Source organism: Poecilia formosa, unplaced genomic scaffold (genome assembly GCF_000485575.1).
Source record: "Poecilia formosa unplaced genomic scaffold, Poecilia_formosa-5.1.2 Scaffold172, whole genome shotgun sequence".
Taxonomy (NCBI): domain Eukaryota; kingdom Metazoa; phylum Chordata; class Actinopteri; order Cyprinodontiformes; family Poeciliidae; genus Poecilia; species Poecilia formosa.
The window spans coordinates 694,957-712,440 of NW_006800111.1; the positions used below are offsets into that span (position 1 = coordinate 694,957).

Below are 17,484 nucleotides of genomic sequence, written 5' to 3' on the forward strand. Positions count from 1 at the left end.
TGTCTGGCTGGGTGCCAGCCCAGGTGCTAGGCAGGCAGACCTGTTGGAAGTGGGTAAAAGACGTTCACAAACACAGACACACACATACACACACTTGGGGGTGATTATGTGGTGCCATCTGCTAGGCTGGAGCACAGCGTTGTGTGGCTAATCAGGCCTGGCACATTGATGGATGAGCACACACAGCCTGCCAACAAACACACACACGCTCTGCAACTTGTTATGCCATTGATGCACACACACACACACACGCACACACACACACACAAACGCACGGAGAATGAGGTGCAAAGGCCTGTCTTCATCACCCCCTCCTCTTCAGCTCCTCTCCAAACTTTCTGTTCCCTTCCTTCCAGCACTGCTCCATCCTCTCAGCCTCCGCCTCGGCCCCTCTTGTCTTTTGCTCCCAACACTGCTTCTTGCTGGTGACAAATCTGGTGACAAATGTTTACAGTGAAGCAAATCTCCCAGATAGTGAGCTGTGTTCCCAGTGTCACGAGATTACATCTGACTCTAGCTGCCGGCTGCCTGGAGTGATTCATTTCTCTTTTCCGGAGGAAATGCTCGCAGCGATCTGCGATGCTGAACATCTGTAATTTGTGTCCAGAGAGAGAGACGGAGGGAGAGAGAAGAAGAGAGAGAGAGGAAGGACGGTTCATTTGATGACAGTAGCAGAACTCTGATGTGCAGAAGGAAGTGTGTCAGATTCTCCATCTGAGAGTTGAAATGTCAAAAACATAATTATCACATAACTGGGCGCTGTAAAATTTCAATACCTTGCAAAATTATTCCACCCGCAACCCCTGGAAAACATCTGTCACATTACCACCACGAACTATAGCGTAGCTTGTCAGGGGGTGAGGTGTTGGGGGGGCAACGCAAACAAGCGCATGACTGTGAAGTGGAAGTTTTCTGCAGTTTTTACAAATAAAAATATGCATGGACATGCATTGTATTCAACTCCCTTTACTCTGATGCACCTAAATGACGTTTAGTATACAGAATCTATTTTCTTAGTTGTTGTTCACTACGACCTGTTTAACTGGAATATATCATATCGGGTTCAAATTTACTGTATTTTATCCGACTGGGGATCAAAAGCAACAAAGAGAAAAAGTGGATCCCCTTTGTAGTTTTTTGCATATTTGCAGTTTTTTGTGTTGTTTTTTTTTTTTTTTTTTACCACCCAAATGCACTTTAAAGTAGTTAAAAACATCAATATGGTTAATCTGCTGTCTGGAAATGTGGGGGAAAAAAATATTTGGTATATTTTAGCTAGAAAAAGGAAAATAAAGTGTGGCCTTTGTATTTCCAAACACAGTTGTATCATTCTGCCTCCTTGTCAAATCCATCCATCTGTTTGTGGTATTCATGGCTTTATTGTTTTTTTAGATTGACTGCTGTGGAAAGCTCATAGAAAACGTTTATATTCATGTTTTTACTATGATAAAAAGCAGTACAAACTCTGGAAATTGCCTGGAACCCCACATAATTAATTCACTTTGCTACATTAAATACAAGATAATTAACTGTGAAATTGTCACAAGCCAACAGAGCTTCGCTCAGCTAATAACTCTGGAAAAGAGATACTTTTTAAGTCTTTTTTTTTTCTCTCCCTCTCCATTTTCTAGGGTTCTGCTGAGAGTCCGGATGTTGTATTATCTGCGGCAGGAAGTCATCGGCGACCAGGCTGAGCGCATTCTGGAAGGAGCCGACTCCAGGTCGGTGAACTCCTCATGTCGGCTTTCTCTCACCTCACACAAGAGTTAAGCATGACCTGAAGTTCCAGTTTTGAAGCCGTAAATAACCTGAAAGGTGTTATTATAGTATCATAACCGTCCTGTGCATCCATGACGTTCCTCACCCTGTGTGTGGTACGACAACCTGATGTTACCTGACAGAGAAAAAGACGTCATGCTGCTTCTGCAGAGGAATTTTCCTAGAATTCAAAAGGGAGTTTAAAAGCTAATGGAGAGACTCTGTAGCTCACATGCATCGTGCCATGAGTGGATATTTTTAAGAACAAGTGATGAATTATTACTAAAGTGTATTTCAGTGTGTGCTACTGGCCTCTTTGGCAGAAGGCTTCCTATTCTGATGACACAAAACACACTTTATCTGGAAAAAATAAGCTTTTTATCACCATTTGACCTATTTAGAAGGTTTTTTGGGTCCAATATGGCAGCAAGCGCTGCAGTGCAGCGGTCCAGATGTAAACGTTAGAGGAGCTGCTTCCTTCACCTCCTCCTGACGACCCCTCCCCTCCCTTATCCGTCTTTTCCTCACTTTACATTTTCCTTGCCATCTGTCCATTTCTTTCTTCCAGCAGTGCTCTTTAGTCTCATCTCCCATCCCCCTTTTGCCCCGCCACCCAGATGTGAATGCATTTATAATGGGGAGCATGTGCACTCAAAGTTGTTCCTCTCCCACCTCCTTTTTTTCTTTTCTTTCTTCCCCCCCTCTCCCTTCCTCCAATGGCTACTGTGACAGACCCGAATGTGTGTGCGTTTGTCAGCGCGTGCCAGACAAGAGCATACGGGGTGCCATCGTGCCAACATATGCCAGGGGGATTTAGCATGCCAGTCTTGGCGCGCTCACGTTTGGTGTGTGTTTTGCCAAGGCCAGGCATGCTGCTGTTTGCAGAGATAAGGGACCGTTTCCCCGGTTTCTTCTCTCCTCCTGTCACCCTCAGTCTTTCTGCTCCTATTGTGTTTCGTACCCTTTCTCTCCAGAAATGGCTGGATATACAATTCACTTCCCACAATGGAGGATATTTGTGCAATTATTCTATGTTTAGGCATCAAAAAAAAAAAAAATGTTTAATTACGTGCATGGTCAAAACCAGATGGACTTGATTGGACTCATAGAGCAGTGGTTATTATAACGAGCACCACTTCGGAAAAGAAAAAGAAATTTTCCACCATCTTGTCTGGAATTTTAAAGCTATCAACGAAATTTGGCCTTTTCCAAACGTTTTAAGCGATAATAAAATAATCTCTGCGTGGTTGCTTGGATGTGTTTTTAAAATGCGTTTCCTTCATTTTCTAAGAATTTGAAATTTCCTATTTTGAAGTTGGAAATGATGTAGCAAAATTTGTAGCGATAGCTCCAGTGAGTAATCTATATCTTAGACAATTTTTTATTTAATTTATTATATTATTTGATGCCATTTCTAAACCAAAGTTGAGTTTCGAAGTGACTGGAAGAACATTAGTATTTCCCTTTATAGAGTTACATTTTAGCTTTGTATTGCAGTCGTGTTTGCACTAGAAGGAAATGCAGTTTGAGGGGCTTAAACTTCTTAAAAATAGACATTTTATGACAATTGAGAACTTTATAAATGGGTTCAAAATGGATTCAGTACAAGATTTGATAGCAGCATCTGATTCCTGGTTTTTGTAAAGCTTCAACCTGCCAACTCAGATTGTAGCATTTTCCATTTTTTCTTCATGAACTGCTCATTGCTACATGAGAACTAAGATAGTTTAAAATACTTTTTTCCCCTTTTACCATAACAGACTGATTTGAAAGTAAAAAAAAAAGCAAACATGTAATATCAGTAGTAAACTAACAAATTGTTTTTTTTTAATAAATCTCCTTACATCCTGGGTATTCCAGTATATAAGGACCATTTTTTGTGAACTAATGCCTGTACTTTAAATTTTTTGTCAGCTTTTAATGTCTCAGTCCCATAAAAGTGTGTTGTTTTTAGATGTTTCCTTTTCTGGATGAATATGCTAAACCGATTTCATACTGAAGGACCCACTAATAGCTCAGGCTGATAATAATGTGCTGTCGTCTCTGTTCCTCAGCGTGTTGGATATCTGGATCCCTCAGCCGTTCCACGCTGAGGTCCCAGCTGACTGGTGGGACACGGAGGCTGACAAGTCCCTGCTCATCGGCGTCTTCAAACACGGTAACAGACACACACACACACACGCACACACACACAACTGCACGCTTGGATAATGTCAACACCTTCACACACACTCAGACACTCCAGTGGCTTCCAGCAGAGTAAGCATCACGCAAGCAGCTACACACACTGGGCGAGCGCTCATACCTCCCGCTTGTCCTGCCACCAGTTGATTGGTGTTGCCATGGGGACGGCGGTACGCAGCTGGCAGGCTCGGAGTGCAGTTGGGAGGGTGATTGATGGCTGTTTTCACCACTGGCTGCACAAAACACACACAGTTACAGGTGTTGACTTATAAACAAAGTTTACCTCAGCATTTCACTACCAAATTCTCTACCCTGCAGGTTTTTATTATTTTAAACATCTGAAAATGTTGCGTTAAAACTATTACCGACCAATGGGTGTGGACCTGGTTAATGCATTCAGAGTTGATTTGCTTTATATAGAGGCCCTCATTCATATTAATTTGGAATAATTGTTATAATTTTTCCATCATTGCCGCCTTCTATGATTCAATTAGGACACATACACACGCACAAGCACACACAGCGCAACACAAAAGGCCTCACCCGTAGTTAATCATAATCCTTATTCACCAGGGAGGCCCTTCAGGGGGACTAACACACGCATACTCACCCAGCTTTGTGCGCAGACACCAAACAACGCTCGGCACACACATACAGAAGAGTGATGGCCTATAAAGGCCCCGATGATTAACGTTTGGCTGCGGGCGCGGAGCTGCGAGAGTGAGACGGAGCGACGGTTAGGAGCGCTGCCTTACATCTTCCTAATGGAAATTTGATGGAGAGAGAGAGGACAGAGAGAGAGATGAATGAAAGGTTAAAGAGATGGCGTGGCTGTTTTGCTGAGCTGCTCCTCCTCCTGTCCTCTCCCTCCTTCTTTTTCCTCCTTCACATTTTGCTCTCATTCCTTCCGCTTCTTTTTTTTTTCCCTCCCCTCTCTTTCCTCTCTCCCTCTCCTGTACTTCCTGATGCGTCTCAGTAGGATCTGCACGTTCCAATCTTTTCTGCCTGAACGCTCCTAACGGACAAACACGCAGAGTTTATCACACTCAGTAGCTCACTTTCACAGGACTCCATAACACATGCACACACGCGCACACACTTTACTCCTCTTCCTGCTCATTCCCTCTCTCCCTCCCTCTCTTCTCTCTGACACAAATAAGCACCTGCAGGCTCACTTGGATCGGTGCGCGCACATGCAGGCCAGAGGCGAGTGTGTGCACAAGCGCATGCACGCAGGCTGTGTATTGTCAGCAGCTGGCTCCTGGGGTCTGCCCTTCTGCTGCTGTTTTTGTCTGTTCCTTCATTTAATATGGACACTGTGTGTGCATGTGTTTGCCTGCACAGCTCTCCGTCTGTTGAACACTTAAGCTAGAAAGCACAACTTATTTCCCTTCCTCCCGAGAGTTTGCCTTCAGCCTTTGTTAAAATTAACCTTTTTAGTTTCTCTGAAGTGAACCACAGCTTCTCCCACACCTTCAGACCTGTGTTCCTGGCATTCGTATATATATCATCCTCTCTTTTTTTTTTCTCCCCCATCTCTTCAGGCTATGAGAAGTACAACTCCATGCGTGCCGACCCTGCCCTGTGCTTCTTGGAGCGAGTGGGCATGCCAGACGCCAAAGCGATCGCCGCTGAACAGAGGGGCTCTGACATGATGGCAGATGGCATTGAGGGGTAAGACAGCTGACCAAAAGGCAGCCCTGCTCTCACCAAAGCTTATTTAGTGCTTCTTTTTGTGAGTTTTGTTACCATTTTTTTTTTTTTTTCATTTTTGCATAGACTGAACGTGACACTTTGTATTGTATTAGCATCTGATGTTTTCTCCTCTGTAGTAAGAAAGTAATTTGGGGTGGGGATTTATCGTATCGATTATCATTTATCGTGATGAATTTAGATTTATTGTTGGCACAATAAATTCCAGTTATTGTTTGGATGAATGAAAGGTATTGTAGTGTTTTTTCCATTGTTTATTCAATGCAAGCGTCAATAAATGTGAAAATGTGATTAAATGCAGTTTCTGTGAACAGGTCACACTTTTTTATGTGACTGGTTTTCTAAAGAAGTATATTATAAAACGGTTTGTTTTTCCATAGCAGTATCTTACAGTTATCTAAAAAAGAAGTAATAAATTGTATCGTTATCACAATAACACCACAAAATATTGCTATAAAACTTAAAGTTCATATCGTCCACCCGAAGCATTAATGATAACTTGTCATTAGATCAACTCCTTGTTTAAATTTTAAGTTAATTTCTTGGTTATCTCTTTACGTCTTTAGTGAGGATGAGGATCCGGAGTATAAACCGATACGTATGCCATTCAAAGATGACCTGGACGATTTCACCAACTCTCCCCTGGACGACAAAGACGATGCAGCTGAAGCCGAGACTGAAGGTAATTTATACCAGTGGAAATCATGATGAGAAAAGAATAATATTGGCCAATAAACTGCAAAGGTTTGATACAATTTTAAGGATTTGCTTCATGTGTTCCGACTCATCACTTTTAAAGGGGCGGTTTAGGATTTTTGAAGTTAGGTTCTGGTAAAAGGTGACGTGTAGTCAATATCTTACCTGCAGTAGACGACAGTTTTGACATCTTAAATTCATATTAGTTGGTCCCCGAGGCTGACGCTAAAAACAATGTGTTCCTATAAAAGGCAATAAGTGTAACTGTCGCATGTCTATGTAATTGTTTTATGAGTTTGCCTGGTTTATATATAATTCACTGAGAATGTTAAATAAAAAGGTTAATGTGCTTAAAACAGAAATGACACTGAAATGAGCACCAAACCTAAAACAGTTCCTGACTTGAGGGAATTTATAGACTAGCCAACAGACTATGCATCCAAATAAAATGGATTCATCCTAAATGAAAACTTTAAAGGTCTTTCTGTGAGTAAGAAATGAATATTAATTAATAGAACCGAATATTAAAATAAATTAAAAAAAAACAAAAAACATTAATTTGTAATAAATTACCTAACAGGGCTCTAAACAACTGGCAGAAGAACAATTCAGCATTTTCCAATAAAACACATCATTAAACCAGCAAATGTTAGCTTTTGTTTTTTTTTTTTTGTTGTTTTTTTTAACAGCTCACAAATGTCGCTTTATGTGTCCCATATGTCCCAGTTTGTTACAGTTACTGGACTAAGCTGTCCAAACAGGAGCCAGACCATCAAACCTGGAACAAAATACAAGCAGACATAAAATATCGGCGTTTTATTAGCTGCCTGTATCCAGCAGATGCATATCAGGGGATTTTATGAAAACAGTTTAAATACATCAAGTTTTATTCCTTCCCTCGCAGTCAAATCAGGTGAGAACGGCCAAAACGTGCCGTCTGTGGGCGGAGCTTCTGGCTCCAGCGAGCGACTTTATTGGCCAGCGGCCTCGGCCCTGACGGCCAGGCTTCGCCGCCTGATCACGGCCTACCAGCGCTCCAACCGCAGAGAGCAGCTCCGTCAGGAGGCACTCAACAGACCCGACGGTCGCCGCCGACGACGCAGGGAGTTCCTGCCTTCCATCCCCATGGTTCCTGAAACGGGAGGCGCCACCACGTACATCCAGGATGGCACGGGGGTGTTCATGACAGAAGGAAGCCCGTATTTGGCTAAAGGAAGCGCTTATTTTGCCAAAGGTGGTCAGTTTCTGCCAGAGACTTCGCCAGTGATGACGGCCAACTCCCTGATGTCTGATGGATCCCTGTACTATAGAGAGAGGAGACAAAGGTACTGTTGTGTTCAACGGATAGACTGCGCAGAGTTTTAAAATGAACCTGATCTTATTAACACCTTATGGGTATTTGTTTTTATCTTTTTTCAGATGGACGCGTCGTGAGGAGGCAGACTTCTACCGCGTTGTGTCCACCTTTGGAGTCGTGTTTGATACGCAGCGTCAAAAGTTTGATTGGGCCCAATTCAGAGCGTTTGCCCGGCTGGACAAGAAAACAGATGAGAGCTTGGAGAAATATTACTACTCGTTCATTGCCATGTGCAAACGGGTCTGCAGGATGCAGGTCAAGACCGAGACAGGTAAAAGAAACGAGCTGTGAAAGTTTTACTGATCATAATGCAGGGTTTCCCACCAGGCTCAGAATTGCTTATTTATTTTAAGTTTTTTTTTTTTATTATTTGCATTTTGTAAGACTTTATAGCTGGTGTTCAGATATTAATCTTCCAATCTTTTAATAACTCATAATTTTATGAGTAATATTTTACATTTTTCTGTCAACTTCAAACATTTTTTAACCCAAAAACCCAGCGGGCCGCTGGATGAATGACTGCCGGGCTTAGCGAGGTTTCTGGGGGAAACCTTCATGACACAAACACAGAAGTGGTTTATTCTTTTGTCACACTACGACTGAAAGGTTGGGTTTTTCCAAAACATCTGTGCCATGCAGTTGTGTTACACCTGTTTGCTTTCATATCCCTCAAAAACAATTAAAGGAAGCCAATTTAGGCCTTCAGTAGTAGCAAAAAGAGTCGACTTGTGTGTAAATGGAAAATGGCACATGGCACAAAACCGCTAACCCACCTTAACATAACCGTCCATCTACCATGGCAAGTTGTACTCAGTTCTGGCTTTTATGGAAGAGTGGCAAGAAGAAATCCACCAAAGTCCCGTTAAAGACGGCACAAGGAGAAAGAATAAAAAAAATTAACCTCTTTGGTCAACATACCGAATGCCTTTCTCATCACCAAGAACACACGATCCTCAGGGTGAAACACTGTTGGCAGCGTTGTGCTGTCGGGATGCTTTTCTTCTGCAGAGACAGGGAAGCAGGTCACAGTTATTAGGAAGATGGATGAAGTTAAGTCCAGGGAAATCCTGGAGGAAAACCTGTTAGAGGCTGCTAACGACTTGAGCTTCCAGCAGAACGACACTCGATGTGCAGCAACAGAAGCGTTTAGATTAAAAAAAAAATGTATATGTTAGAATGGTCAAAGTCTAGATCTAAACCCTAATGAGAATCCATGACAGGACTCTTACATTGTTGTTCAAGCTCTCCACCCAATCTGACTGAAATTGAGGTGGTTTATTAGTGGCAGGACTTTATTTGTAGTAGTTAATTGGAGGTTCTGTAAATAAGTGCAATTAATTGCTTTTATATATATGAACAAAGATATTTATTGTTTTTAATTTGTTATTCAATGAGTATTTCAGAAATCACTGATCATTTGGGCAGCTTAAAAAAAAATCTTTAGAAGTGTGGGCTAACATCACCAGATGTAGCTTGTGCATCACATTTACAGGTGTACCAGAAACGAGGAAATACGAAGGTTCCCCCTGGAAAAAAAAAAAAAATACTTGACAAAGAAATTAAAATTTTTAATGTGTTAAAATGTATGTAATCAAAATTAACACGTTAAAGTCCCAACCCTAGTTTTTATGCACAATAATGGGCAGGAAGCATTAATCTAAAGATGTAAAAAGTTTTGATTCTGCAAAGTACTAACTCAGGGTGGCTGATTATAAATTCCCTTTGAAATTTCAGATATATTTGTAAAATATGTTGAAATCATTGCATCATTCTCCTTACGATTTATAATTAAGCTAATTAAGCTCTTTGTTCCAAAACGCCGCCATTTGTGTTTATAATGAGACAAACCGTGAAAAGGGAATCATTTTTGCAAGGCATTACATGTTTGTCTCTCTTAGCTTGTGACTTTCTTTTTTTTTTTTTCCTCAGAACTTCCAGACCCGACCCTGATCATTGACCCCATCACCGAGGAGCGCGCCTCTCGCACCTTGTACCGCATTGAGCTGCTGCGCCGCATCCGAGAGCAGGTCCTCCCTCACCCGCTGCTGTCCGAGCGCCTCAAGCTCTGCCAGCCGTCTCCAGACCTGCCCGAGTGGTGGGAGTGCGGACGCCATGACCGTGACCTCCTCCTTGGGGCCTCGAAACACGGCGTCAGCCGTACGGATTATCACATCCTCAACGACCCCACCTTGGGCTTCCTAGAGGCCCACCAGCGCTTCACCACTCAGCGAGGCGGCATCGGCTCTCTCGGAGAACTCGGCAAAGTCGGGACGGGGATCACAGAAGCGGCCTCTGCGCCACTTCTCACGGCTGCAGAGCTGGAGAGTGCCGCTGCTGCTGCCAACATGGCCGTGGACGCAGCTAAAGAGGAGGAAGAAGGGAAGGCTGTAAAGATGGAAGAAGAGAAAACAGAAGTGGAGGTAAAAATGGAAACGGAGGAGGAAGATTCCAGCAACATTCCATGTATGAAGACTGAATCCCTTGAGCAAAAGGGAAACCAGGACGATGCTGATGAAGGGAAAGAGGAGGCAGCCGCTTCACCCATGAAGGTCAAAGCTGAAGACGTTTTGCCAAAAGTTGAGAAAGACGACGACGAAACGAAACCAGAAAGTCAGACGACAAATGACCAAGATCACGACATGACAGAAGAGAAGAGCAGCGCAAGCCCTGAATATCACCTTAGCAACGAGAAAGACGTTGGCACTGAGCTCCCAGAATCCTCTGCTGAAGCACAACTTGGCCCCAAGATTGCAGAGGAGGAAGACGGCGAGGAGAAGGAGACTTCTGAATGTCTTAAATCTCCAAAGTCTGCCGAAACTGAGAAAAGCCCAGAGGAAGAGGAGGAGAGGCTGGATGAAGATGACAAATCGGAGAAGTCCTCTCAGGCTGAAGGTACTTCGACATCCTTTATTTGCTTTTATTTTGCTGCTTTTCTTTCCCCCCGTCGCCCCATCTCTCTTCTGACCCCAACACCCAGCTACCGGCCTATTTCTGGTGTTTCCCCTTGTGACTCGTCAGTGTCTTAATGAGCATCAGCTCCAAGAAAGGAGAATAAAATGAGTTTGGATCCCTTGATAACAATTTAAAAGATCTTTTTTTAAATGAAGACTTCGGAATGTGACTTTGTTTCTCTCCTCGCAGCGAGCGCAGGGCAGAAGAACTTTGACGAGGAGAGCATCGCTTCTCTGAGCACGTCTGTACGGGACGAGACCCGAGACGAGTTCTGTCCCGACGACCTGCAGGAAACGTCTGTGCTGCACACCCTGCAGGACCGCACCTACGCCTTCTCTTTCTGGCCTAAGGTACGTCGACAACAAGAGCCGCCACAAAAGTGTTGATTATTTGGCTGCCGTAGAACTCAAATGTTTCAGCGTTGGTCAACCTGCAGCGGCATTTGTGGCCCTCTGCAGGGTTTTGGGCGGCCCCACCGACCTGCAAGCATAGGAGTTTGATGCAGATTTTATGATTTTTTTTTATTTTTTTTTTTATTGCAACATTTTTACAGATAAATAACTTCATCACATTAGTTGCAAAAAAGATGTATATTTATTATCAATGTTTTTGCGTTCATACTATTTTTGGAGTAATGAGAACCACAATTATGGACCAGCTTCTTCTGAAAAGCAAATCAAGCATCCGAAATAACAAAACTCAAAAAAAAAAAAAAAAAAAAAAAAAAACTTGTACCAATGTACAATCTGCTAAACTGTTTTCTGTTTTCTACCAAAAAAAAACAATAAAACAATAATTTTGTCCAGTTCAATAAAAATGTTTTTTTTTTTAAGCTCAGTATTGAGCAAATAAAATAAAAACGGGGCCAAAAAGTTTTTTTCTATACTTCTATATTTAGAAATATAACATTTTTGTGTTCACACATGCTTCCAACATAAAGATTTTGGCCCTTATTGCAAAGAATTTGGACACCACTGGCTTAAATTAATTAAACCAATACTGAGTCTTTCTAGTTGAATCTATTGGTTCGTATCGTCTAAAAGACGGTTTACGTTTTAAATGGTGTCGACTCCCTGCAGTCAGAAACGTCCTAACAAACAAACTTGCCTCTTCTTTCTGTCCAGGACCGCGTGATGATCAACAGGCTGGACAACATCTGCGAGGCTGTCCTGAAGGGCAAGTGGCCCGTCAACAGACGGCACGTCTTCGACTTCCCTGGCAACCTCTTGCCGGGTCACGGCTCTGCGGCAACCGCGGCCGCCGTAGCCATGGTGAGCGAGAGCCCGCTGCAGAGACGGAGCCTGGTCGAGCTGACGATGGCCGGCATCCACACGCCGTACAGCGGGAGCGATGACAAGACGCTGTCTCCGCAGGTTCACGTGAGTGTTGATGCGAGTGACATCCTGAGTTTGGCAGGCTGCTTCTGTTGATCGCTAAACGTCACAAGTGTTGTGTTCAGGACGACGCTCTGAGCCTGACGGTGCCTCGACAGAGGAGGAGGAGGAGGAAAAAGATCGAGATCGAGGCAGAGAGAGCAGCGAAGAGGCGCAACCTGATGGAGATGGTGGCTCAGCTGAGGGAAAGCCACGCCGCCGCAGAGTCTCAGAACCAGGCCATCGACCTCACTAAGGTGCTCACAGGAAGTCCTTGTCCAGCCTCCCTGCAAGCTGCTGGACGGTTTCATGGCGACTTACAGAAACTCTCCCATCAGGGCGTGCACCACCACCACAAGGCTTCTCCGTCATTGGCCGGCTTCCCCAGCGCCTTGATGACGAACCCTTCCCTCAAGGTCCAGATGGATCTGCTTCAGCAAGTCCCGCCTTCCGGACACAGAGCCAACGGTTCTTTGGACGCCGACCTGCCCATCACGAAGAGGAGGCGGGGCCGCAGGAAAAATGTGGAGGGCCTGGAGCTGCTGTTCATGGGCAACAAGAGAGCAGCCGGGGTACGTTGAAGAGTTAAAGGGGACGCATTATGCTCAACTCACACTTTGCACGTTTTCGTGCTTCCATCTTGGGTCTTCTGTCACTTCAGATACCAACAAAGATGTCTGAAGTTTAGCATCTGATACAGAATTGACTTCAGTTATTTTTTTTAACACAGACGTAAACCAGTACCAGCACACACCAAAGGCTTCACAAGCTTGTTCAGTCTGTGCAATGAGGATTAATTGCACAGACAATGTAAAATAAATAAATAAGACAGAAGGTTGACTAAAATGAACTACAGCAAACCTTTCTGCAAAAGGCTGAGAAAGTTCAATTAGGAATGTAATCTAAATATAATGTAAAATGAATAAGAAAGCATGATGTCACTTACAGCACAAAGCATAGAACTAGACTGAATAGATCTGCCTTATTGGTCAGGCACATTGCCACCGATACCTGATCTAGAATTTTTTTCAATATCAAGGCTGATACACGTATCAATATCTGATCGGTGCATCTCTAGTCTCTGCTGCTTCTAAAAACAGACCATGCACTTGTTTTATATTCTTGTTGGTTGTGCAGGAGGCTCCACTCCTGCTTTTCAAAGATGTACTGCTGTATAATTGCGCATCTGTTTGCAGCCATTTTGTGCCAGTGTAAACATTGAGTTGGGTGGCTTTGCCAGCAGCAGCTTATTTGGATTTAAAGTGACAAGACGCCCTAAAGCAGCTCATTCTGAAAGGAGCTCAAAATACCAGATTAAAATCTCATTATCTAAGAATGATTTGGTGCAAAAACGTAACAATTGTTTTGCATATCCTATAGAACTATCCTAACCTGTTCAAGTAAAGCATACTAGGTCACCTTTAAAGATGTTTTATGTGCTCAGGTTTCTCCAAGCCGCGTTAAACTAATCCTTCGTCCTTTCCAGGATGATTCCGACGGGACAAAGGTTCCAGGAGTGGAGGCGGTCCAGGAAGCGCCCCAGTCCCACAGACCGACCAGCGTCCCCGAGCAGAGCCCCAACGCCCGCTCTCTGGTCTCGGGCAGCCTGGAGGAGGAGGAGACGCCCGCCTCCAGCAAAGACCTGGGAGAGTGGCTGAGACAGCATCCCACATACACCATGGACATGACTGGATTCACACCAGTAAACGCTCATTTATTCATCGTTTCGCTGACGTTTCTCAGTCCTTTAACTTTGCTGTGCTTCACGCCTCACCTCTCTGTTCTCGTTTCTAGAAGAGCAAGGAGTTGCTGTTATCTCAGTTCTCCAAGCCCAAGCAGAAGCGCCATCGCTGTCGAAACCCCAACAAGATCGACATCAACACGCTGACCGGGGACGAGAGAGTCCCTGTGGTCAACAGACGGAACGGACGCAAGGTAAACGTCCGTTTTGACGCGCGTCTCCGAAACGACAGGAGAATATAAAGCAATACGAAGAAGTCAAATTATGATTAATTTGTTACTTTTGGGGCCATTTATGTGTAGTTTTTGTTTGTCATAAGTTCTATGAATTTAGTTTTTCCTTCAGGCAGTCAGAATGTACTTCAGTTGACATAATCAACGTAAAGTTTTACAAAGAGTCTAGTTGGTAGTGCATTCAAGAAACAATTTGATGAAGCCTGTGGTTGAAACTTTACGTTGTAAAGGAATAAAGCAGAAGGGGTTCTGAGGAACAAACGCCTGATGGTCAAGATGACGATCTGTTGATCGCTTCTCCTTCCTGGTTTTTAGATGGGTGGGGCCATGGCTCCACCAATGAAGGAGCTCCCCAGGTGGTTATTGGAGAACCCGGAGTTCTCCATCGCTCCTGATTGGACAGACATCGTCAAGCAGTCGGTGAGTGTCTCCTCCGTATCGACTCTGCTGCGGTTTTCCTCAAGTTGCCTTCTGACCACAGACCTCCTCCTCCTCCTCCTCTCAGGGTTTCCTCCCGGAAACCATGTTTGACCGCCTTTTGACCGGCCCTGTTGTCAGAGAGGAAGGCGTCCGTCGTCGAGGGCGGCGACCCAAATCGGAGATAGTGAAGGCAGCCGCCGCCGCCCAGGCCGCAGCGGCAGCACAGGCTGCACAGGCGTCGCTGGCGTCAGCCGCTTCCTCCGCAGGTACAGTTCTGCTCCGGACGGAGTCGGATCTGATCTGGGCTCAGTTTAACTCCGCTTGTGTCCCGCAGGAGGAATCAACCCGCTGCTGCTCAGCAGCCTGTTCGGAGGGATGGACCTGTCGTCCTTCCAGAGCCTTCAGTCGCTCCAGTTGGCTGCTGGTCTGATGGCCTTCCCGCCGCCTGCTGACCCCAAACAGTCCGCCGCCAACGCCGCCGCCGCCTCCATGCTGCCCCTCATGATCCCCGGCATGGGAGGGCTGCCCAACATGGCCGCCGCCATTCCCAACATGTTCAGCCTTGGAGGACTATTTGGAGGTAACCTGGCGGCAGCCGCCGCTGCCACCGCCGCTTCCAACGCCAACGCCGCTTCCAACGCCAACGCCGCTTCCGGAAACACCAACGGGACGCTGGAGGGAGACGGAGGCAATGAGGAGGAGACGGCAAAGAGGGAGAAGGAGGCGAGAGACGACGGAGACGAGATGGGAAATGATGATGACGAAGAAGAGGAGGTGGCGGAGGGAGAGGAGGAGGGAGCGAAAAAGACCAAGAAGAGGAAGATGGAGGGAGAAGTTCCTTCAGAAAAAACAGAGAAACCCATCGGCGACGCATCTGGCGCCCCCAAGATGGCGGCCGCCGAGGCTCCAGCAGAGGTTTCCATCAACGGCGACACAGCCGCCCTGCTGGCCGCCGCCGGCATGTCGGCCAACTCCCTGGCGTTCAACCCTTTCCTGTTGTCCACCATGGCGCCCAGCCTCCTCTATCCCTCCATGTTCCTCCCGCCGGGCCTGGCCGGCCTCAGCCTGCCCGGCTTCCCCACCGCCTCCCTCGCCGAGCTGCAGAGCGCCATGGCAGGGGCGCTGGGCGACAGCGCCGCTGCCCCAAACCCGCCGAGAGACGGCGAGGGGGACAAGAGGGACGACGGGAAGGCTGCGGACGACGAGGAGGAAGAGGAAGAGGAGGAGGGAGAGGAGACGGACTCGGCGGAGCAGAAAGAGGAAGGTGCGACGGGCGGAGGATTGCCGGAGGAGTCGGCGGCGGCGGCGTCTCCCCAGAATGGAACGAGTGACTGAAGCGGGAAAACGTTGAGATAAAGAAAAAAAAAACTGACTGGCCTTGAACACTTTCCTCCCTCTGTTGCACGTTTACACGCCTCCAACAGAAATATCCAAACTATTACAAACTTTTTGTTTTTCCTTTGACCTTTTGTTGACGTTTTCTATTTCACGTTTTTGTTGTTTAACCAGGTGTATTTACTATGCGTCAGAGAGGACGAGATGTGTTTGTATTAAGTTAAATCTCTCTGATCGATAGTGTAGTCAGGGAAAAATCCTCAGCCGAGCTCGGCTCTCCTTCAAAGACTGTTTCCTTCTCTCCGGTCGGTGCGCGCCGTCAACTCTGCACCCACCTCTTTGTTTTTTGTTTTTGTTTTTTTCTTTTTCCACAAAATAGGACTTCACATCTTTCCAATAGTACTATTATTCTAATTAATATTATTATTGCTGCTTTCAGCTCTCGAGTCATTTATGCCTCCCTCTCCTTTTTGTCTGGACTGATATGTTGTTGCCGGCAGCGTCTCATCCAAACCAGAAGAAGCTCCTGCTGCTTCTTCTGACGTCAGTTCTCAAAGAAAGAAAGAAAAACAGCATTACAGCTCATCCTGCTGTCTGTCTGATAAAGCTGCTGCAAAATGAATCGATAGAGATGCTCTGTTTTAGAGCAGATGTTTTAAGTTCTCACATATCAGACCAGGTAGACTCTGATGAGGAAATCAAACCAGACTCTCTCCGTCTCTCGACCATCCAGGTGTATACTTGATGAAGAGCAGCACACACTTTCAGGAGGATACCACTACACACTAACCCCTCGTAGGTCATGTGACTGTTTCTCCTGTTGGTTTTTTGTTTTTTTTTTCCCCTTTTTTTCCTCGTTTTGACTGTTTGTGTGCACGCTGAATCGATACTGTTAAACCCAGTCCCACACTGAAAACCAGTCTGGAGTCTTTCCTACTGCCACATCCGATTGGTGTCTCTCTCCTTTTGGAGGCGGCTGCTTGTTTTTCTTTTTTGTTTGGTCTTGTTTCGTCTTTCCCGGGGTTGCCGGGCGGGCTGGGTCCTGCCGCCGGTCAGGCCTTCTGATTGGTCCGCTTCATGCTGCCAAAACCCAGCCACCACCACAACCACCACCCCTGTTCAGAAAGGGGGGGAGGGCCTTCGTGAATGAATTTGGAGCGGCGGTCCAAAAGCAAGGGATGCAACGTTTCAGGTCGATTCGTTAAAGAGGTCGTTGCGTCATTTCCCGGTCGCTGCCCCGTCGAAATGTAGTTTTAATCCTCCTCCACGTCCCGGTAGCTCCAGACCGAGTGCTGCTCCCCTGTGGCGATCTCCTTCTTTAAAGACTGTTTGCTTTAGTCACACACACTGACACCAGGCCTGGCCACAAACACAGGACTGAGACAGGACTTCTCAAAGTTTCTACATGTAGTTCAACTCTGCTCGCTAAGTTAAGTTTATAAGTACTTGAAAGCACGAGTGGTGCTTAATTTATTCCCCCCTCACCCCTCCCACAAACAACCCTCAAAGGCCAGTTCTAGTGTCTGAGAAGAATAAAGTGCTGCAAGTGGTTCCAATATTTAAAAGTACATTTTGAAAACGACAAGCGCTGCGGCCAGGGATAGAAGCGAGTCGGAGGTCTTCGTCCCGCCGCCCATCCCTCCACCCACGCCAACCACCACCCCCTCGAACCCCCCACCGTCACAAAGATCCTCGTTCTCCTCTCTAACGCTGAGACAGCAA

General features: G+C 45.6%; 1 protein-coding gene across 1 annotated transcript in view; it reads left to right on the forward strand.

Annotated features, from left to right (window-relative positions):
• The window catches only part of chd7 (chromodomain helicase DNA binding protein 7), an 86,804-nt gene extending 70,469 nt beyond the window's left edge, over positions 1-16,335 (forward strand). Inside the window, exons 26-41 of the mRNA XM_007565107.2 lie at positions 1,632-1,721; positions 3,813-3,916; positions 5,487-5,616; positions 6,222-6,337; positions 7,256-7,676; positions 7,771-7,979; positions 9,638-10,600; positions 10,850-11,010; positions 11,785-12,039; positions 12,120-12,290; positions 12,372-12,605; positions 13,520-13,735; positions 13,828-13,968; positions 14,323-14,427; positions 14,513-14,693; positions 14,762-16,335. Coding sequence (XP_007565169.1) covers positions 1,632-1,721; positions 3,813-3,916; positions 5,487-5,616; positions 6,222-6,337; positions 7,256-7,676; positions 7,771-7,979; positions 9,638-10,600; positions 10,850-11,010; positions 11,785-12,039; positions 12,120-12,290; positions 12,372-12,605; positions 13,520-13,735; positions 13,828-13,968; positions 14,323-14,427; positions 14,513-14,693; positions 14,762-15,762 — 4,498 coding nt within the window. The 3' untranslated portion in view covers positions 15,763-16,335. The remainder of the gene's footprint in view (positions 1-1,631; positions 1,722-3,812; positions 3,917-5,486; positions 5,617-6,221; positions 6,338-7,255; positions 7,677-7,770; positions 7,980-9,637; positions 10,601-10,849; positions 11,011-11,784; positions 12,040-12,119; positions 12,291-12,371; positions 12,606-13,519; positions 13,736-13,827; positions 13,969-14,322; positions 14,428-14,512; positions 14,694-14,761) is intronic.
• The last annotated feature ends 1,149 nt before the right edge of the window (positions 16,336-17,484 follow it).